This window comes from Bombina bombina, chromosome 1 (assembly GCF_027579735.1).
Source record: "Bombina bombina isolate aBomBom1 chromosome 1, aBomBom1.pri, whole genome shotgun sequence".
Classification (NCBI taxonomy): domain Eukaryota; kingdom Metazoa; phylum Chordata; class Amphibia; order Anura; family Bombinatoridae; genus Bombina; species Bombina bombina.
This window is the reverse complement of record NC_069499.1, coordinates 655,764,415-655,788,167: the sequence shown is the minus strand read 5'-3', so window position 1 is coordinate 655,788,167 and position 23,753 is coordinate 655,764,415. Positions and strand designations below refer to the sequence as shown.

The window sequence follows — 23,753 nt, the reverse complement described above, 5'->3', positions numbered from 1 at the left end:
TTAAAGGGACAAGAAACCAGACATTTTTCTTTCATGATTCAGATTCAGAATATACTGTTATTTTAAACAACATTCCAATTGACTTCTATTTCATTCTGTTGGTGTCCTTTGTTGAAGAAGCAGCAATGTACTACTGGGAGCTAACTGAATGCATTGGGTGAGCCAATAACAGGAGGCATATATGGGCGGCCACCAATCAGCAGCTCTTGAGTCTACCTAGGTATCATTTTCCACAAAGGATATCAAGAGAACAAAACAAATTAGATAATAGAAGTTAATTGGGAAGTTGTTTAAAATCACATGTTCTATCTGAATCATAAAACAAAAAAATGTGGTTTTATGTTCCTTTAAGTGTAGATGGCTACATGTGGTAATCATTCGTACAGTTTGCAGATGACAACTAAACCACATGTTGGCATTGGATGAGTGGCTTTCAGAGCTTATTACAGCCCTCAGGCACTTACGACTGCCTAAGAGGTGGCCATGTGGTTCAGCACTGGTGGGAACTCTGGGAATGCAGGTGACATCACTGAGCCCTTTTGACCTGGAAGCGCTGGACTGCTGCCTGGAGCTTAAGGGAGTTATCTGTGGACTAAAGCCCATATTGGCTCCTCCAAATAAGGCAAATGGTGGGAGGAGCTTGGCTATTGAAAATAATTGCAGTACAAAAAAAGATGTTAATTTGGTTTTAAAACATAAAGATTTAGCTGATATGTTATTCTATAGCAACACAACAGAAATGTCTTGTAAGGTGTTTACTGGCTCTTAAAGAGGTTAAAGAAAGCGTATGTTGTTGTTATATCTAGATACTAAGGGGCCCATTTATCAAGCTCCATAGACCGCTGCTCCATAACCTGTCCACCTGCTCTTAGGCCGAGGACAGAGATCACGTGAAATCAACCTGATCCAATATGATCGGGTTGATTGACACCCCCTGCTAGCGGCCAATTGGCCGCAAATCTTTAGGGGGCAGCGTTGCACCAGCAGTTCACAAGAGCTGCTGGTGCAATGCTGAATGCAGAGAGCGTATTGCTCTCCGCATTCGGCGATGTCTGTCCAACATGATCCGCTGATCGGATCATATCGGACAGACATTTGTTAAATAGGCCCCTAAAAGTAAGTAAAAATAGAGATAATATGTGGACTATACTGAAGAAACGCAGGTAACACTCAGACCATGAACTTCCTGTTCCTCACAAGGATTGAAGGGACATTCAGGTATAAACATACAATTATCTAACTCATTAAATAATTAAAAACTTTTTTGTTTTTACATTATAATCTCCCTTTAATATTGCTCTCCCCAGGCCAATGACACCTTGTCAGAAATATTTACATGAAAGCATGGTCCAATTATATCTGTTCATAAGTAATTAAATAAGAAGAAAATAACACTACCTCACGTAAACCTCAAAGTGTACTCTTCACTTTTAGTGACATCCTTTTTCTATGTTCAATTTTCTTGTTTAATCTTCCTAGGGAACGTATGTGTTTTTATGCATTGATTGTTTCACCTATAAGAAGCTAAAACAATGCCTTATGGACAACAAACTTTATTACCGATAAAGTATACAGTGTTTTGTCAAATGTCTTATATCTAAGAACTGTGTCACAATAAAAGCCTTTCTTTCAAGTTGCCCTGCTCAGATACTGCAGCCTGTATGATACGCAATAAGGTCATCAGGTGTTCAGTATTAGCCTGGGAAGTCAGGTATCTCAATCTGGTGTCCAGTAAAATATGTACAAAAATGGACACTTAAAGGGACAGTCAACTCAAAAAATGGTATTGTTTAAAAAAGATAGATAATCCCTTTATTACCCATTCTCCAGTTTTGCACAGCCAACATGGTTATATAAATATACTTTTAATCTTTGTGATTACCTGGTATCTAAGCCTCTTCTGACAGCCCCCAATCACATGACTTTTTATTTATTATCTATTGACTTTTAGCTGTGTTGTGCAGAATCCACGGGTGTGAGCACAATGTTATTGATATGGCCCACATGAAATAGCAGTCTCCTGTTGTGAAAAGCTAATAAAAAGTATGTGATAAGAAGCTGTCTATAGTGGCTTAGAAACAGGCAGAAATTTAGAGTTTATTAAATTATATTAATATAATTGGTTGTTCAAAGCTGTGGAATGGGAAGTAAAGGCATTATCTAACTTTTTAAACAATAACAATTTTAGGCCTAGATTTAGAGTTGGGCGGTAGCCGTGAAAACCAGCGTTAGAGGCTCCTAACGCTGGTTTTAGGCTACCTCCGGTATTTGGAGTCATTAAAAAAAGGGTCTAACGCTCACTTTTCAGCCGCGACTTTTCCATACCGCAGATCCCCTTACGTAAATTGCGTATCCTAGCTTTTCAATGGGATCTTTCTAACTCCGGTATTTAGAGTCGTGGCTGAAGTGAGCGTTAGACATCTAACGACAAAACTCCAGCCGCAGGAAAAAAGTCAGTAGTTAAGAGCTTTCTGGGCTAACGTCGGTTCATAAAGCTCTTAACTACTGTACTCTAAAGTACACTAACACCCATAAACTACCTATGTACCCCTAAACCGAGGTCCCCCCACATCGCCGCCACTCGATTAAATTTTTTTAACCCCTAATCTGCCGACCGCCACCTACGTTATACTTATGTACCCCTAATCTGCTGCCCCTAACACCGCCGACCCCTATATTATATTTATTAACCCCTAACCTGCCCCCCACAACGTCGCAGCCAGCTACCTACAATAATTAACCCCTAATCTGCCGACCGCAAAGCGCCGCCACATACGTTATACTTATGTACCCCTAACCTGCTGCCCCTAACACCGCCGACCCCTATATTATATTTATTAACCCCTAATCTGCCCCTCTCAACGTCGCCTCCACCTGCCTACACTTATTAACCCCTAATCTGCCGAGCGGACCGCACCGCTATTATTATAAAGTTATTAACCCCTAATCCGACTCACTAACCCTATAATAAATAGTATTAACCCCTAATCTGCCCTCCCTAACATTGCCGACACCTAACTTCAATTATTAACCGCTAATCTGCCGACTGGAGCTCACCGCTATTCTAATAAATGTATTAACCCCTAAAGCTAAGTCTAACCCTAACACCCCCCTAAGTTAAATATAATTTTAATCTAACGAAATTAATTAACTCTTATTAAATAAATTATTCCTATTCAAAGCTAAATACTTACCTGTAAAATAAATCCTAATATAGCTACAATATAAATTATAATTATATTATAGCTATTTTAGGATTAATATTTATTTTACAGGTAACTTTGTATTTATTTTAACCAGGTACAATAGCTATTAAATAGTTAAGAACTATTTAATAGCTAAAATAGTTAAAATAATTTCAAAATTACCTGTAAAATAAATCCTAACCTAAGTTACAATTAAACCTAACACTACACTATCAATACATTAATTAAATAAAATACCTATAATTATCTACAATTAAACCTAACACTACACTATCAATAAATAAATTAAATACAATGCCTACAAATAACTACAATGAAATAAACTATCTAAAGTACAAAAAATAAAAAAGAACTAAGTTACAAAAAATAAAAAAATATTTACAAACATAAGAAAAATATTACAACAATTTTAAACTAATTACACCTACTCTAAGCCCCCTAATAAAATAACAAAGCCCCCCAAAATAAAAAAATGCCCTACCCTATTATAAATTACTAAAGTTCAAAGCTCTTTTACCTTACCAGCCCTGAACAGGGCCCTTTGCGGGGCATGCCCCAAGAAGTTCAGCTCTTTTGCCTGTAAAAAAAAACATACAATACCCCCCCCCAACATTACAACCCACCACCCACATACCCCTAATCTAACCCAAACCCCCCTTAAATAAACCTAACACTAAGCCCCTGAAGATCTTCCTACCTTATCTTCACCATACCAGGTTCACCGATCGATCCAGAAGAGCTCCTCCGATGTCCTGATCCAAGCCCAAGCGGAATCAGCCAATCAGAATCAAGTTCAATCCGATTGGCTGATTGGATCAGCCAATCGGATTGAACTTGATTCTGATTGGCTGATGGAATCAGAATATTCCTACCTTAATTCCGATTGGCTGATAGAATCCTATCAGCCAATCGGAATTCAAGGGATGCCATCTTGGATGACGTCATTTAAAGGAACCGTCATTCGTCGTTCAGTCGTCGGCCAGGATGGATGTTCCGCGTCGAAGGTCTTCAGGATCCTGCCGCTCTGCTCCGGATGGATGACAATAGAAGATCCCGCTTGGATGAAGACTTCAATCGAATGGAAGACCTCTTCTGCACCGCTTGGATGAAGACTTCAGCCGGATCATGGACCTCTTCAGCCCCCCGCTTGGGCTTGGATCAGGACATCGGAGGAGCTCTTCTAGATCGATCGGTGAACCTGGTATGGTGAAGATAAGGTAGGAAGATCTTCAGGGGCTTAGTGTTAGGTTTATTTAAGGGGGGTTTGGGTTATATTAGGGGTATGTGGGTGGTGGGTTGTAATGTTGGGGGGGGGTATTGTATGTTTTTTTTTACAGGCAAAAGAGCTGAACTTCTTGGGGCATGCCCCGCAAAGGGCCCTGTTCAGGGCTGGTAAGGTAAAAGAGCTTTGAACTTTAGTAATTTAGAATAGGGTAGGGCATTTTTTTTATTTTGGGGGGCTTTGTTATTTTATTAGGGGGCTTAGAGTAGGTGTAATTAGTTTAAAATTGTTGTAATATTTTTCTTATGTTTGTAAATATTTTTTTATTTTTTGTAACTTAGTTCTTTTTTATTTTTTGTACTTTAGATAGTTTATTTCATTGTAGTTATTTGTAGGCATTGTATTTAATTTATTTATTGATAGTGTAGTGTTAGGTTTAATTGTAGATAATTATAGGTATTTTATTTAATTAATGTATTGATAGTGTAGTGTTAGGTTTAATTGTAACTTAGGTTAGGATTTATTTTACAGGTAATTTTGTAATTATTTTAAATATTTTAGCTATTAAATAGTTCTTAACTATTTAATAGCTATTGTACCTGGTTAAAATAAATACAAAGTTACCTGTAAAATAAATATTAATCCTAAAATAGCTATAATATAATTATAATTTATATTGTAGCTATATTAGGATTTATTTTACAGGTAATATTTAGCTTTAAATAGGAATAATTTATTTAATAAGAGTTAATTAATTTCGTTAGATTAAAATTATATTTAATTTAGGGGGGTGTTAGTGTTAGGGTTAGACTTAGCTTTAGGGGTTAATACATTTATTAGAATAGCGGTGAGCTCCAGTCGGCAGATTAGGGGTTAATAATTGAAGTTAGGTGTCGGCGATGTTAGGGAGGGCAGTGTTAGGTTTATTTAAGGGGGGTTTGGGTTATATTAGGGGTATGTGGGTGGTGGGTTGTAATGTTGGGGGGGGGGTATTGTATGTTTTTTTTTACACAAAAAATAGCTGAACTTCTTGGGGCATGCCCCGCAAAGGGCCCTGTTCAGGGCTGGTAAGGTAAAAGAGCTTTGAACTTTAGTAATTTAGAATAGGGTAGGGCATTTTTTTTATTTTGGGGGGCTTTGTTATTTTATTAGGGGGCTTAGAGTAGGTGTAATTAGTTTAAAATTGTTGTAATATTTTTCTTATGTTTGTAAATATTTTTTTATTTTTTGTAACTTAGTTCTTTTTTATTTTTTGTACTTTAGATAGTTTATTTCATTGTAGTTATTTGTAGGCATTGTATTTAATTTATTTATTGATAGTGTAGTGTTAGGTTTAATTGTAGATAATTATAGGTATTTTATTTAATTAATGTATTGATAGTGTAGTGTTAGGTTTAATTGTAACTTAGGTTAGGATTTATTTTACAGGTAATTTTGTAATTATTTTAACTATTTTAGCTATTAAATAGTTCTTAACTATTTAATAGCTATTGTACCTGGTTAAAATAAATACAAAGTTACCTGTAAAATAAATATTAATCCTAAAATAGCTATAATATAATTATAATTTATATTGTAGCTATATTAGGATTTATTTTACAGGTAATATTTAGCTTTAAATAGGAATAATTTATTTAATAAGAGTTAATTAATTTCGTTAGATTAAAATTATATTTAACTTAGGGGGGTGTTAGTGTTAGGGTTAGACTTAGCTTTAGGGGTTAATACATTTATTAGAATAGCGGTGAGCTCCAGTCAGCAGATTAGGGGTTAATAATTGAAGTTAGGTGTCGGCGATGTTAGGGAGGGCAGATTAGGGGTTAATACTATTTATTATAGGGTTAGTGAGGCGGATTAGGGGTTAATAACTTTATTATAGTAGCGCTCAGGTCCGGTCGGCAGATTAGGGGTTAATAAGTGTAGGCAGGTGGAGGCGACGTTGTGGGGGGCAGATTAGGGTTAATAAATATAATATAGGGGTCGGCGATGTTAGGGCAGCAGATTAGGGGTACATAGGGATAATGTAAGTAGCGGCGGTTTACGGAGCGGCAGATTAGGGGTTAATAATAATATGCAGGGGTCAGCGATAGCGGGGGTGGCAGATTAGGGGTTAATAAGTGTAAGGTTAGGGGTGTTTAGACTCGGGGTACATGTTAGAGTGTTAGGTGCAGACGTAGGAAGTGTTTCCGCATAGCAAACAATGGGGCTGCGTTAGGAGCTGAACGTGGCTTTTTTGCAGGTGTTAGGTTTTTTTTCAGCTCAAACAGCACCATTGTTTCCTATGGGGGAATCGTGCACAAGCACGTTTTTGAGGCTGGCCGCGTCCGTAAGCAACTCTGGTATCGAGAGTTGAAGCTGCTTTAAATATGCTCTACGCTCCTTTTTTGGAGCCTAACGCAGCCTTTATGTGGACTCTCAATACCAGAGTTATTTTTATGGTGCGGCCAGAAAAAAGCCGGCGTTAGCTTTTCGGGTCGTTACCGACAAAACTCTAAATCTAGCCGTTAGTGTTGACTGTCCCTTTAAATTTCACCTATGCTCTACATATATGCCTGTTTTTTGTTTTTTGTTTTTTTCCTGATGTGTTACTTGAAGTCAAGGGGTAAAATCACTGCTCTCTGTGTTACTGCCGGACATTATTGTTGAGGACACCTACTTGCCTTTATAATTACCTCCATGCATTTAGTAGATTAACTTAATTTGTGTAAAATTTGCATTGAATATTGACATTTTATAGAGACATTAGTCAGTTTATATTTATGAACTAGAAGTTATTCACAGATTTACAAAAGATATGCTTCCAAAATAAATATTTTAAAAGCATTTAAAATTTTTGTAAAATATTCATAATTTTGCAGACCCAGGACACACCCCTTGAAAAGCCTCTTGAATCTTGTTTATTACTTTTCTGTGTTTTATCCTAAAGGGGTTTATCCTATGAGCTCTTAAGGCACATTGGAGAAAATATGGTGTGACATAGATAAAAATGCACAATATAGACTGGAAGTATATATCTCTTTATGGTAACCCCAGATGTACGCAAAATATATGTATTATAAGGGATAACTCCTAAAAACGTAACCCTGATTACATCCATCTATAATAATGGGAGTTTTGAATAAGGGCCACTTCATCCACTAATGACTAATTATGTATTCATAAACTTCTAATGTATGGTAAAATATGATGTGATGTATTGCCCTATGTTTATGAATGGAAGGAGGGTGGAAAGTGGGAGTGTTACTCCAAGGTTGTTTTTAACCAATAAGCAAGCCGTTATGTGTATATAAGTTCTGATTGGTTCTATGGATTTTAGCTATGATTAAGCCGAAACACGTCAGCAAGTCCGGGAGTACACTCCCACCCTACACCTCCATTGCCGTTTGTTGTATATGATACACCAAGTTGTGGATGTTTTAAAGAATTGACAAATAAAAGTGAATTTTTAATACTGCTGGGAGTGCTCCTCTGATTGGATCTTAGTAAAGACTACAATATTCAGCTCTGGAAGGGTTTAAGCACTAATATATTCAGCTTTGGGGGGTGTAAACACAACAATATTCAGCTCTTTAGGGGTTTAAGCACTACTATATTCAGCTCTATAGGGGTTTAAGCACTACTATATTCAGCTCTATAGGGGTTTAAGCACTACTATATTCATCTCGAGGGGTGTATGTAAACACTACTATATTCATCTTGAGGGGTGTAAACACTACAATATTCAGCTCTATAGGGGTTTAAGCACTACTATATTCATCTCGAGGGGTGTATGTAAACACTACTATATTCATCTTGAGGGGTGTAAACACTACAATATTCAGCTCTATAGGGGTTTAAGCACTACTATATTCATCTTGAGGGGTGTATGTAAACACTACTATATTCATCTTGAGGGGTGTAAACACTACAATATTCAGCTCTATAGGGGTTTAAGCACTACTATATTCATCTCGAGGGGTGTATGTAAACACTACTATATTCATCTTGAGGGGTGTAAACACTACAATATTCAGAGTTAAATTACAGGGAGAAAAAAAGCAAAATAAATAATGAAAGTGTATTGCAAAGTTTGTTTTAATTATTTATAATTAAACATTTTTGGGGGAATAAAATTGAACCTGTAATGTCCCTTTTAGCTTTTTGGATCAAAAGCACGCTAACAGTTTTAATAAAATATTTGTTTGTTACTTTTAGGAATGGTAAATAAACAACATAATATATGACTAGTGTATAGAAACTTGTGAGCATTTTAATGATTAGAAACTCCAATGGGTTTACAATTACTGTGAGTGCATATCTTCCTTACTTTATACATACGTAATTTTTTAGCCAAAAAAATTAAATTCCTAAGATCATTCCAAAATTAAATGATTGTCCTTTTTAACTGTGTAATATAATCCTTAATACAACACAGTGCTAAAATCATTGTTACCTCAGTGTTTGCACTTTTCTGTTCTGTCCCCCCTAATATTATTACAAAACCATATACCTGAATAGCATAACAATTCATTTTTTGGTTTTCATTTCAAGGCCATAATTAAGTGTGTGCTCTTTATAAACAGGTAATCGTGTTATTTCCCTTAATCGGAAACGGAATTAAATTTACCCAGCAATATTAACTCCATTTCAAGCTTTTGTTGGCTTTCTTGTCTAATGACAGGAATCATTAAAAAAAAATCTAATAAAAAAGGAACTTGTATTTACTGCTTGTTACTTAAAAACATCTTTGTTTTGATTAAAATAATTAGGCTCGCAGTTTATGGGTGTTTATTAGGTGTATATACAAATTATGTTGTTACTTTATGTGAAACTAAATACAAAATACTTAGCAGTCACTGTAGCAAGAGATTAATGGAATGCACAAACAATACATTTTTTGTAGCTAAATACAGTTTAGTTTTTCATTCATTTAAACAAAAGCTTTTAGACATCCATACTGGAGACATGTTAAAATTTGCGCAATTTAACTACTATGCACAAAATGCTTTTAGTTATGTGTAAAGGAAAATGATTTGTTAATGTGCTGTTAATAAGATGTTGGATTTATCTGTTTTTGGGGTCTGCACTGCTTGTAAACAGGGATTAAAGGGACAGTCTAAAATAGAATTGTTATTGTTTTAAACGATAGATAACCCTTTTATTACCCATTCCCCAGTTTTGCATAACAAACACAGTTATATTAATATACTTTTTACCTCTGTGATGACCATTTATCTAAGCAAGCAGCCCCCTAATCACATGACTTTTTATTTATGATCTATTGACTTGCATTTAGTACTGTGTTGTTCTAACTCTTAAAAAACTCCTTGGGCATGAGCAAATTGTTATCTATATGGCCCACATGAATTAGCAGTCTTCTGTTGTGAAAAGCAAATAAAAAAGCTTGTGATTAAAAGGCTGGGTGTAGTGGCTTAGAAACAGGCAGACGTTTAGAGGTTTAAATATTATAAAGTATATTAATATATCAATGTTGGTTGTGCAAACCCGGCCCTGGGAATGTGTAGTAAAGGCATTGGGGGGTAGTTATCAAGCCGTCAACCTCAAATACGCTGGAATTCCGCAGCGTATTTGTGGCGAGGCTGATTCGCCTTAGTTATCAAAGGCTCGAGACCGGCAAAAGTAGAATTTTGTGATGTAAACTTCGATCCGCCGGACTCAGTTCGACACAGATCGATTCTTACGTCACTCCAGATGTTCCGCACACAAGTGCGGCACAATCTCACTACTTTTGCTAGTTATCAAATGACTAGCAGGTACGCTCGGCACTTTTACGGCCCAGCGTACCTGGTTTTCAAACCGCCACCCCTGGAGGCGGCGGATCCCATAGGAATCAATGGGAGTCTGACCATAGCGAAAGTACAAGTTCGCTGCTGGAAGACATCCCATTGATTTCTATGGGAGCTGTCTGCACCTAACACCCTAACATGTACCCCGAGTCTAAACACCACTAATCTGCCCCTCCTACACCGCCGCAACTAAATAAAGTTATTACCCCCTAAACCGCCGCTCCCGGAGCCCACCCCAAGCTACTCTATACATATTAACCCCTAAACCACCACTCCCGGAGCCCACCGCAACTATAATAAATGTATTAACCCCTAAACCGCCGCTCCCTGAACCCGCCGCAACCTATATTAAATGTATTAACCCCTATCCTGCCCCGCCTACACCGTCGCCACCTATAATAAATTTATTAACCCCTAATCTGCCCCCCCTACACCGTCGCCACCTATAATAAATTTATTAACCCCTAATCTGCCCCCCCTACACCGTCGCCACCTATAATAAATTTATTAACCCCTATCCTGCCCCCCACTACCCTGCCGCCACTGTAATAAAATTATTAACCCCTAAACCTAAGTCTAACCCTAACCCTAACGCCCCCCTAACTTAAATATTAATTAAATAAATCTAAATAATATTTTTATTATTAACTAAATTAATCCTATTTAAAACTAAATACTTACCTTTAAAATAAACCCTAATATAGCTACAATATAAATAATAATTATATTGTAGCTATCTTAGGATTTATTTTTATTTTACAGGTAACTTTGTATTTATTTTAGCTAGTTAGAATAGTTATTAAATAGTTATTAACTATTTAATAACTACCTAGCTAAAAGAAATACAAAATTACCTGTAAAATAAATCCTAACCTAAGTTACAATTAAACCTAATACTACACTATCATTAAATTAATTAAATAAACTACCTACAAATAACTACAATTAAATACAATTACATAAACTAACTAAAGTACAAAAAATAAAAAAGCTAAGTTACAAAAAATAAAAAAATAAGTTACAAACATTTTAAAATATTACAACAATTTTAAGCTACTTACACCTAATCTTAGCCCCCTAATAAAATAACAAACCCCCCCAAAATAAAAAAAATGCCCTACCCTATTCTAAATTAAATAAAGTTCAAAGCTCTTTTACCTTACCAGCCCTTAAAAGGGCCATTTGTGGGGGGCATGCCCCAAAAAGTTCAGCTCTTTTGCCTGTAAAAGAAAAATACAACCCCCCCAACATTAAAACCCACCACCCACATACCCCTAATCTAACCCAAACCCCCCTTACAAAAACCTAACACTAATCCCCTGAAGATCATCCTACCTTGAGTCGTCTTAACTTAGCCGAGAGCCGAGCAGCGATGGAACCGAAGTGGACATCCGGAGCGGAAGAAGTCTTCTATCCGGGCGATGTCATCTTCCAAGCCGGGTCTTGAATCTTCCTCCCGCCGACGCGGAACCTCCTTCTTCACCGACGGACTACGACGAAACATAGAAACATAGAAACATAGATATTGACGGCAGATAAGAGCCATAGGCCCAGCAAGTCTGCCCCACCTTACCTAACAGTATAAACTTATCTAGTTCGTAGGATAGCCCTATGCTTGTCCCATGCATTTTTAAAGTCCCCCACAGTGTTTGTTGCTACTACCTCTTGAGGAAGTTTATTCCATAAATCAATCACTCTTTCTGTAAAGAAGTGCTTCCTCAAATTACTCCTGAATCTACTACCCTTTAGCTTGAGCTCATGACCCCTTGTTCTTGAATTTTCCATTTTATGTAAAATACCCACAGCCTCAGTTTTACTAAACCCTTTAATGTACTTGAAAGTTGCTATCATATCACCTCTTTCCCTTCTCTCCTCTAAGCTATACATATTTAGGTCATTGAGCCTATCCTGGTAAGTTTTATTTTTTAGACCATGTACCATTTTGGTAGCCCTCCTTTGCACAGATTCAAGTTTGTTAATATCCTTCTGAAGATATGGCCTCCAGAACTGCACACAATACTCAAGATGAGGCCTAACTAATGATCTATAAAGTGGCATAAGAACCTTACTATTTCTGCTGCAAATACCTCTACCAATACATCCAAGCATTCTGCTAGCCTTACTCGCTGCCTTACTACATTGTTTACTAAGTTTTAAATCATCTGAAATAATAATTCCCAAGTCCTGTTCCTCGTCTGTAACAGTCAGTAAAGTGTCATTGAGTCTGTAATTAACATTTGGATTTTTCTTCCCTAAATGCATTATTTTACACTTTGCTGTGTTAAACTTTAGATCCCAGTCGTTTGTCCAATCCTCCAATTGTTGTATATCACTTCTCATTTTGTCTACCCCCCCTGGAACATCCACTCTGTTGCAAATTTTTGTATCATCTGCAAAGAGACATACTTTCCCCTGTAGCCCTTTGCTGATATCGCAGATAAATATGTTAAACAAAACAGGCCCCAGAACTGACCCCTGAGGAACACCACTAGTAACAGCCCCCTCTGCTGAATGAACTCCATTTACTAAGACACTTTGTTTTCTGTCCTTAAGCCAGCATTCCACCCAGTTCACAATTTTTGAATCTAGACCAAGGAGATATAGTTTGTGAATAAGTTTATTGTGTGGGACGGTGTCAAATGCTTTGCTGAAATCTAGATATGCTACATCAACTGCTCCTCCCTTGTCTAATACTTTTGTTACATAATCAAAGAAGTCAATTAGATTAGTCTGACATGATCTCCCTGAAGTAAAACCATGCTGATTTTGGTCCTCTAAATTGTTTGTCTTTATGTAAGTCATAATTCTTTCCTTTAAGAGGCTTTCCATTAATTTCCCTACTACTGAAGTTAAACTAACTGGCCTGTAGTTGCCAGATTCTTCTCTACTGCCCTTTTTATGAAGAGGTATTACATTTGCTATTCTCCAATCATCTGGGACAGCTCCTGTTAATAGTGACTGATTAAACAGATCAGTTAATGGGACAGTTAGCACTGAACGAAGTTCTTTTAAAACCCTTGGATGAATATTATCAGGACCCACTGCCTTTGTAACATTTATTTTTGATAATGCTAACAAAACCTCATCCTCTGTAAAAAGATTACTGTTAAGCTTGTTTCTATTTTGCATAGCATCCCTTAATGTAGACATTGTATCTTCACAATCTTTAGTGAAAACAGAACAGAAGTAATCATTGAGACAGTCTGCAATCTGCTTATCTCCTTCTATTATTCTACCATCAACTGATTTCAATTTTACTATTCCTACCTTATTTTTTCTTCTTTCACTGATATATCTAAAGAATGTTTTGTCCCCATGTTTTACTGACTGTGCTATCTTCTCTTCTGCATCAGCTTTAACCTTCCTAATTAACTGCTTAGTCTTTTTTTGTTGGAGTCTCCATATTTTCATATCATCATCTGCTTGTGTGTGTCTGTAATTTTTATAAGCTATCTTTTTTGTCTTTACAGCATGTGCTACTTCTTTGGAAAACCAAATTGGTTTCCGCTTTCTTTTACTTTTACAGACATGTCTAATACAGTGTGCGGTTGCATCTAAAATGGCACCTTTCACAAATTCCCACTGTTCTTGAACCCCTGTAATAAGATTTTTCCCCTTTAAATAGTTTTTTAGGTATTCTCCCATTAATGAAAAATCTGCCGTCCTAAAGTCTAAAACTTTTGTTTTAGTCTGGGTGTACAGTTCCTGAACATGAATACTAAACCAAACAGATTGATGATCACTGGATCCTAAGTTCTCACCTACAGACACATCTGAAACTGTATCACTCCTTTAAGGGACGTCATCCAAGATGGCGTCCCCTCAATTCTGATTGGCTGATAGGATTCTATCAGCCAATCGGAATTAAGGTAGGAAAAATCTGATTGGCTGATGGAATCAGCCAATCAGATTGAGCTCGCATTCTATTGGCTGATCGGAACAGCCAATAGAATGCGAGCTCAATCTGATTGGCTGATTCCATCAGCCAATCAGATTTTTCCTATCTTAATTCCGATTGGCTGATAGAATTGAGGGGACGCCATCTTGGATGACGTCCCTTAAAGGAGCCTTCATTCGTCGTAGTCCGTCGGTGAAGAAGGAGGTTCCGCGTCGGCGGGAGGAAGATTCAAGACCCGGCTTGGAAGATGACATCGCCCGGATAGAAGACCTCTTCAGCGCCTCTTGGAAGATGACATCGCCCGGATCGAAGACTTCTTCCGCGCCGCCTGGATGATGACTTCATCGGATGGAAGATTTCTTCAGTGCCGCTTGGAGGATTAACTTCTTCCGCTCCGGATGTCCACTTCGGTTCCATCGCTGCTCGGCTGAGTGAAGACGACTCAAGGTAGGATGATCTTCAGGGGATTAGTGTTAGGTTTTTGTAAGGGGGGTTTGGGTGTGTGGGTGGTGGGTTTTAATGTTGGGGGGGTTGTATTTTTCTTTTACAGGCAAAAGAGCTGAACTTTTTGGGGCATGCCCCCACAAATGGCCCTTTTAAGGGCTGGTAAGGTAAAAGAGCTTTGAACTTTATTTAATTTAGAATAGGGTAGGGCATTTTTTTATTTTGGGGGGGGGGTTGTTATTTTATTAGAGGGCTTAGATTAGGTGTAAGTAGCTTAAAATTGTTGTAATATTTTTAAAATGTTTGTAACTTATTTTTTTATTTTTTGTAACTTAGCTTTTTTTATTTTTTGTACTTTAGTTAGTTTATGTAATTGTATTTAATTGTAGTTATTTGTTGGTAGTTTATTTAATTAATTTAATGATAGTGTAGTATTAGGTTTAATTGTAACTTAGGTTAGGATTTATTTTACAGGTAATTTTGTATTTCTTTTAGCTAGGTAGTTATTAAATAGGTAATAACTATTTAATAACTATTCTAACTAGCTAAAATAAATACAAAGTTACCTGTAAAATAAATATAAATCCTAAGATAGCTACAATATAATTATTATTTATATTGTAGCTATATTAGGGTTTATTTTACAGGTAAGTATTTAGTTTTAAATAGGAATAATTTATTAAAGTATAGTGTAGTGTTAGGTGTAATTATAACTTAGGTTAGGATTTATTTTACAGGTAAATTTCAGTTTATTTTAGCTAGGTAAGCTATTAAATAGTTAATAACTATTTAATAGCTATTGTACCTAGTTAAAATAAATTGAAAGTTGCCTGTAAAATAAAAATAAATCCTAAGATAGCTAGAATATAATTATTATTTATATTGTAGCTATATTAGGGTTTATTTTAAAGGTAAGTATTTAGTTTTAAATAGGATTAATTTAGTTAATAATAGAAATATTATTTAGATTTATTTAATTAATATTTAAGTTAGGGGGGCGTTAGGGTTAGGGTTAGACTTAGGTTTAGGGGTTAATAATTTTATTACAGTGGCGGCGGTGTAGTGGGGGGCAGGATAGGGGTTAATAAATTTATTATAGGTGACGACGGTGTAGGGGGGCAGGATAGGGGTTAATAGGTTTAATAAAGGTTGCGGCGGGTTCAGGGAGGGGCGGTTTAGGGGTTAAACTATTTAGTTGCGTCGAGGTGCGGGATCAGCAGGATAGGGGTTAATAACTTTATTATAGAGGGCGACGGTGTAGGGGGGGCAGGATAGGGGTTACTAGGTATAATGTAGGTGGCAGCGGTGTCCGGGAGCGCGGGTTTAGGGGTTAATACATTTATCAGAGTTGCGGCAGGGTCTAGGAGCGGCGGTTTAGGGGTTAGTAACTTTATTGAGTTGCGGGAGGCTCCGGGGGCGCCGGTATAGGGATAGAACAGTGTAGTTTAGTGTGAGTGCTTAGTGACAGGCTAGCAATAAAGCTGGGAAAAAGCCGAAGAGCAGCGAGATCGGATGAGTGATAACTCTCACAGTCCGCTGCTCATCGCCCTGCGGCTTTTTGACAGCTTTATTTGATAACTTAGGCGAACGTATTCAAGGTCCGCGGCGGCGAAGGTAGGCGAGCTTAGGCGGGCGTATTGGGCCGGCGAAGGCAGAAAAGTACACGGCTTGATAACTACCCCCCATTGTCTCTCTTTTTAAACAATAACATTGTTTAGTGTAGACTGTCCCTTTAATGCTACAAAATGGAAAGACAGTAGCAAAAGAAATGGGAGGGGTCTTTCAAAGGATCAAAAGGATATCTCATTTTAACTCCACCGTAAAAATGTCATGCATAAGATAGAATAGAATTCAGTCATACCTTAAAATGTAAAAATGAAAGATGTTTACATTCAGACCTCAAGTGCAATGTCAGGTATACACAGGGGCGTATTTAGGTTTTGTGCTGCCCTAGGCACTCAAAATTCTGCTGCCCCCCTCAACCCCCCACCCCACCCCAGGTTTAAGGCCTTTTTTTAGACATAAAAAAAAATTGGATAAATATGTAATGAATATACAAACTGGCCTTTAAAAGTACTTAAAAAATACAACAGTAGTTATGATATGCCCACATACAATCTCATAGGATAGCAATAGCCGGGCCAGCCATTTAAGTCATTAGTAATTGGTAGATTTTGCCACCCGGCCCTGAGTTCAGTAGAGTGGCCCTAGGGACCCAAAATTCTGCTGCCCCTTAAAAATCTGCTGCCCTAGGCACTGGCCTTGTTGGCCTATGCCTTAATACACCCCTGGGTATACACTTCCTCGTATTGACTCTTTTTGAAATGCTCTCTCTAAAATGAAACAAGAAAAACAAAAATAAAACCACAATGTCCCTTTAATACCACACCAGGATAGAATTAAAGGTAATATCTACTTCAGGAAATAAAAACTATTAATAAAAATCTAAACCGAGCTAACTTAGCTATGCTCCTGAAGAAACACTCTGAAATCCTGTCAGGTTTGATTCCCAGAAGGAATTAAATTTAAAATTCCTGTTTTAAGTTGATATTTCTGTTTTAAGATATGTAAAAAAAAAGTCTGACCAATCTCTAATAAAGAGATATATGTGAGAGGACAAAATGATCTTGTATCAGTATAGCTAGGGTCAATACAGAATGTTGTCAAGGAAACTAGTCTTCCCAAGAAATTATAAAAGGATGAGAGGTTACTACGTGAGGTCAGACAGGGGGAATGAATTTCAGCTTTAGCAGAGACAAAGATGTGTGAAACACATTTTCTTTTTTTTTAGATAACTGTGCATTAATTTAGTTGATAAAAAGCTTAATAATACAATTAACTCCTGAAATGTCTGGCAGATAGTTTGTATGGCCTTTGGTAGACTAAGTTCTATATTATTCCATACACTCAAATTAATTTCTTTCTACTTTTTTTTTTAATAGAAAAATGTTACTCATCTCATGTATATGTATCCAGACTTGCCAGCTCTAATCAGTACTGGAAATTGATACAATATTTTACTGATTATGAATTTTATGTGATTGCTTTTGAGAACCATGTAATTAAAAAATAATCTGAAAAAATATTTTTCTTTTTAAAATAATATTTAGTTTCTTTCCCCCCCCCCCCCATGTTATTTTCAGGTATATTGCACAAAGGAGATGGAGAAAACATATTTATCTCAATGCAGCCCCCAGTGATCTCAACCCTTATGGGAAATGGTCAACAAAGAGGCCTTTCTTGCTCCAGTTGTAATGGGCCTGTGCATAACAACAAACTCTTTGCTCCAGTTGCTATGGCAACTGGACCGGATGGAAGCATTTACATTGGGGATTTCAACTTTGTTAGACGTATACACCCATCTGGAAATGTCATCAGCATTTTAGAACTTAGGTAAATATGTATTTTTGTCTTATAATAAAGTCACCACTGCTTTCATTATACTGTAATTTTAATTTTCATTATCTTAATGATTTATTGTACCTGTATAAATATTATGTTTCAGTGTATATCATGCATGTGTTTTGTCTTTTATATTATCTGCTGTGTGTGTGTATGTGTGTGTCAGTGTGGTTGTGTGTGTGTGCCAGTGTGTGTGCCAGTGTGTGCGTGTGTATGTGTGTGTGTCAGTGTGTGTGTGCCAATGTGTGTGTGTGTGTCAGTGTGTGTGTGTATGTGTGTGTGTCAGTGTGTGTGTGCCAATGTGTGTGTGTGTGTGCCAGTGTGTGTCAGTGTGTTTGTGTGTTTGTGTGTGCCAGTGTGCATATTTGTGTCTGTGTGTGCCAGTGTGTGAATGCGCTAAGGTGTTCATGCATGTGCACGTGTGTGAATTAGCATGAAACTTAAAAAGGTATCAGTTCCTCTATATCAGAATATGAAATGCAAAACTATGTGTAGATCTTACATTTTTCAGTTATTACAAATGTTTTCTATTTGTTTCTAAAATATCTCTATTTTCTATATTTCATTTTCAGAAATCTTTTTATTCCTATCTGTTCTTTTGTTCTGTGTTTATTTCTTTTAGTCACAGAAATACTTATTTGAAAACATGCAAATATTTTCATGATTTTCTAAACAGGGTGATATATTTTTCACACAAAAGCTGTAGAAAGTGTGTCTATGTATTTTTAGGAAAACATACAATTTTCTTATATGTAACTACTTTTAAACATTGTATCTACAAATGTTTAAATGATGAGATCAAACAATAAGAAATAGTCATATACCAATGGTGTTAAACAGTAAGGAGATATAAACATTATGGTGATGTGATTTTATAAAGTAAAACATATATAAATATTGATCATATCAATTTATTCAACTCTATAAGCTACTATTGCAGTGTATGTGTAACTGCTTTCATGTGAGACCTGTACATCCACAGATTGGGAGCAAGTAGACTGAAATTGGATGTAGAAAGGATGTCTGTGTGATGAAGTCAATCCACATATAGGGAACACCAAAGATGTAGTAGAATATGGGGCTCCAATATGATTTAATATAGAGCACACAATTTTAAACAACTTTTTGCAATTCTCTTCCATTATCTAAATGTGCACAATCTTTTTATATACACACTTTCTGAGGCACCAGCTTCTACTGAGCATGTGCAAGATTCACAGTATATACGTATATACATTTTGTGATTGACTGATAGCTGTCACATGATGCATTAGGAAGGAAAATGTAACTGACATTTGTCAGAAAAAAATCTACTACTCATTTGAAATTCAAGTGCTTTTGCATTGCCTCCATATGTATTTTTTTGTTTAAGATATTCTATTGTGTTTAGTGATCTTCACTAAGGGGCCTATTTAACAAAGGTCTGTTGGACCTGATCCGACAGTGCCGATTAGGTCCAACAGACCTCGCTGAATGCGGAGAGCAATATACTCTCCGTACTCAGCATTGCACCAGCAGCTCTTGTAAGCTGCTGGTGCAACGCCGCCCCCTGCAGATTTGCGGCCGCTAGTAGGGGGATTGTCAAACAACCCGATCGTACTCAATCGAGTTGAATTACGGCGATGTCTGTCCGTCTACTCAGAGCAGGCAGACACGTTATGGAGCAGCGGTCTTTAGACCTCTGCTTCATAACTGGTGTTTCTGGCGAGCCTGCAGGTTTGCCAGAAACACGGCCCTCAAGCTTCATAGCGAGCTTGATAAATGGGCCTCTAAATCTTCAACTAAAACATTACTTTGATTGTAGTAAATGTCTATAGCAAGTAAAATACAGCATACATTTGTAGAAATATTTAGTACATTCACTATAGAACCTAATGGCAGTGTGCTCTCAACTTCATGAACTAAAATGTATAACTATAACTGAAAAGTGCTTTATGCGAAGCTAGAGAATAATACTTGTGGTGCTGTAACGTTTAACACCTTATGAATGAATAGACTCTCCAATATAAATGCTATTTTAGCCACAAACTTTACCACAAATACAAACTATTTGTTAACTTTTTTTTAGTAGTTTTTATGCAATAAAGTGTATGCATATTCTTATTTAAACTATTCAGTCCAAGATAAGCTGCTTAAATCTTCCCTGCTTTGTTAATAAATAAATCATTACTTGCTCCAACACTTTAAATATTACAGCTTGTCACTTGCTTGTTATATGAAGTTTAAAGAATGATATAATGTAAGGAACCATTATACACAATTTATAATGTTTGCTCTCTCTCTGAAATATGCCCCCCTATTGAAATCTCTACAGCAATTAACTGTTCAAATGTCTGAGCTGTGGGTATTATTCAAACATCCAGGTTTGAATCACTACTTTCAGTTTGGAAACAGGAAAATAACTTTCTACTCACTATTTTTCTCAGTTTAAATTCCATGTTTTTTTCTTCCCAGAGCACTAACCTCCCATTCATAGACTACAACACACACACATACACACACATATATATACACACACACACACATGCAACACGCACACATATGCACACACATACACACACACATATACACATACACACAGACACCCACATCACACACACAACACACTCACACAACACATACAGACACTCACACAACACACACAGACACACACACAACACACACAGACACACACAAACACACACATACACACACATATGCACACACATACACACACACATATACACATACACACACAGACACCCACAACACACACACAACACACTCACACAACACACACAGACACTCACACAACACACACAGACACACACATACACACACAACACACACACACAACACACTCACACAACACACATACACATATACACACAACACACTCACACACACACAACACACTCACACAACACACACATACACACACAACACACACATACACACACAACACACACAAACACACCACAGTCACACAACACACACAGACCCACACACCAACTTTTTTAGGCTCTTTCTATGCAATGGGTTGAAGATTTGATGGTTACAAACACACTTATATGCCATATTTCCAACAGACTCTCGTGTGAAAGGACTGTATAAAGCACTGCATGGGGCTTGACAGGCTCACAGCATGCAGCAGCTAGAGCCGAAAGAGTAAAATGAAAAAAAAATGAAAAAACTGCCAGTTTTGTAGCAGTAAAATTAGTCCTTATTAAGGCGGAAAGGATGAGTTATTATACAATATGGAGAAATAAGTGATTATACTGCCCTTTCGTTCACATCCTAACAAGTCATTAAAGGGACATTAAACGTAAAATGTAATTTCCTACAAAAATTTTAATTATGCATAGCAAGAAAAAAATACCTTTGTAATTTACTTTCATTTTATATTTTTCCCTTTTTTTTCTTAAGAAATTATTAGTTTTCACTGAGCCAGAGAGGCTGGAGTGTATCCTACATGATCTTGTCCCTGCAACATTCTAAACAGTGATTGCTTGATCAGTCCAGGAGCTCATTTATATCTGAAAAGGCATAGGATAATCAATATTTAAGAATCTTTTCAAAGAGCATCTCATAATGTCCCTTTGGAGGTTTTCTTTGTAAAAACATTTTGAAACTATAAAAAGACAAAGTTGTGTTCTCCCTTGCATACCATACACATTCACACATAAACACTAACCCACATGCTATACACTAAACACACATACTCACACTATGTAATACACACTATAAGCTACACTACACACACATACACGCATGCACATCATTTCACACTCAGTTACATTATATAATATAATACACACTATACACTACACTACACACACATGCATACACCTAGTGACACACACTCAGTTACACTATATAATACACACTATGGTACACACTATGCATACACAATGGTACACTCACTCAGATATACTATATAACACACACTTTACACTACACCACACACACATATGCTATATACAACACACATATGCATAAATATAAATGCACACACTATCACTTACACTATATAATACACACCATACACTACACTAAACACACACACATAGTTACCTAATTACACACATACACTCAGTCACGCTATATAATACACACTATACACTACACTAAACACACACACACATTCACCTAATTACACACACACACTCAGTCACACTATATAATACACACTTTACACTACACACACACACACACACATGCAATAACATTATTACACACACAATAAGTTACACTATATAATAGACACTATACTGCACACACACATGTATACACATTATTACACACTCAAATAAACTATATAACACACACTATACACTACACACATACTACATACTACACACATACACACGCATGCACAAAAGCACACACACATAAACATACTCACCCACATCATTTTGAAAATTAAAATATTATATACTTAAAAAGGGCTACATGGATTCCAAGAATATGAAAGGCGCTTGGGAGCTGAGGGTTAAATTAAATAAGTCTTATAACTAATAATATAAATGTCTGTGACTAGCTGTGACCCTCAGCTCCCAAGCGCCTTTCATATTCTTGGAATCCATAAACACAATTTTTAGACTAAGTTGAGAGATCTTAGTCTTTTTTTGAAGGGCTAAGAGGGTGAGAAGGTGTCCAGACTCTTTTGCACATAAAAAGGGCTACATGTTCAGACTAAAGTATGGTACTGGCAGGGGGTTCCTCATTTTGTACTATGTGTTATACTTTTCTGATTTGAATACCCTTCCCCCACATACCTCTAATTGTTCTATGAGGAGTAAATGACATTTAAAATAGGAACAGGTGTGCAAATGTGTGGTTGTGCCATCTTTAAGAATGTTGATTCTACAATAAATATTTTCTTGCATAGCATCCTCTAGACACTCCATGGTTAGGGCATGGATGTACACACTTTTATTGTGAGAAGAGCGGTCACTAATGGTAGAATCACATTCTACTCACACCTATACTGAAAACAACTCCTCAAAATAAAACTAGATTATAGTCACATTAATTAAAAAATTACATTTAAAAAATGAGTTACCATTAATTAATTAAATGTAACTGTACATACTTCTCAAATCTACAAACTTTGGTACAACAAATGCATACACATAAAGGTCCATTATAGTAAAAAAAAATACATGCTGTAATCTGCTCTAATTTCGCAGTGCACTACTGGTCCTTAGCATAAAATGCTGCTGATCCAATCAGCAGAGCTAGTCACATGACTCAGATGTAAAACTACAGCTGCTTATTGGATCAGCAGTGTTTTGTGCTCAGGACAAGCAGTGCACTGTGAGTTCCGAGCGGTATTTATATTGCGCCTTTAGCCCCTTTGCGTGGGTTAAACACACAGTAGTCTAGAGTCGATAGTCTTAACATTACATGCTCTAACGGATAGAGCATGCAATTTGTTTACTATAATGGCACTTTACGAGAAGTGTGGAACTGTTTTTAGATAACAATCGCTGATTACTTTTTCTCTTCAATGGTGCCGATGGCCATGCAAAAGCCCTGGGAGCACCAGATGTGACCCATGTGCTGTAGTTCGGGCAGCCGAGGGCTAGATTATTGTGTTATTTGCTATTATACAACTTTGCTGCTGGCTGAAAGTAGCTAGCCTGTGTATGATGCACAGAAACATACAACCATGTGCTTATTTTGTATTCTGTGCCCTTAAATAGAATCTGCGGTAAGCTAAGTATTCTTAGTGTGTAAGTTAATATGTCCTATTTATCTGTTAACGCACAAATGGTTCGTTTAACCTATTAGAATTTTACAGCACCTAATTT

At 36.7% G+C, this 23,753-nt stretch overlaps 1 protein-coding gene across 6 annotated transcripts in view; it reads left to right on the top strand.

Moving 5' to 3' along the window:
- Positions 1-23,753, top strand: part of TENM1 (teneurin transmembrane protein 1) — a 1,037,319-nt gene that overhangs the window by 745,991 nt on the left and 267,575 nt on the right. For all 6 annotated transcript variants that reach the window (XM_053699127.1, XM_053699121.1, XM_053699124.1 and 3 more), the window contains one exon: positions 17,700-17,949. In XM_053699127.1, the coding sequence (XP_053555102.1) occupies positions 17,700-17,949 (250 nt within the window). The remainder of the gene's footprint in view (positions 1-17,699; positions 17,950-23,753) is intronic.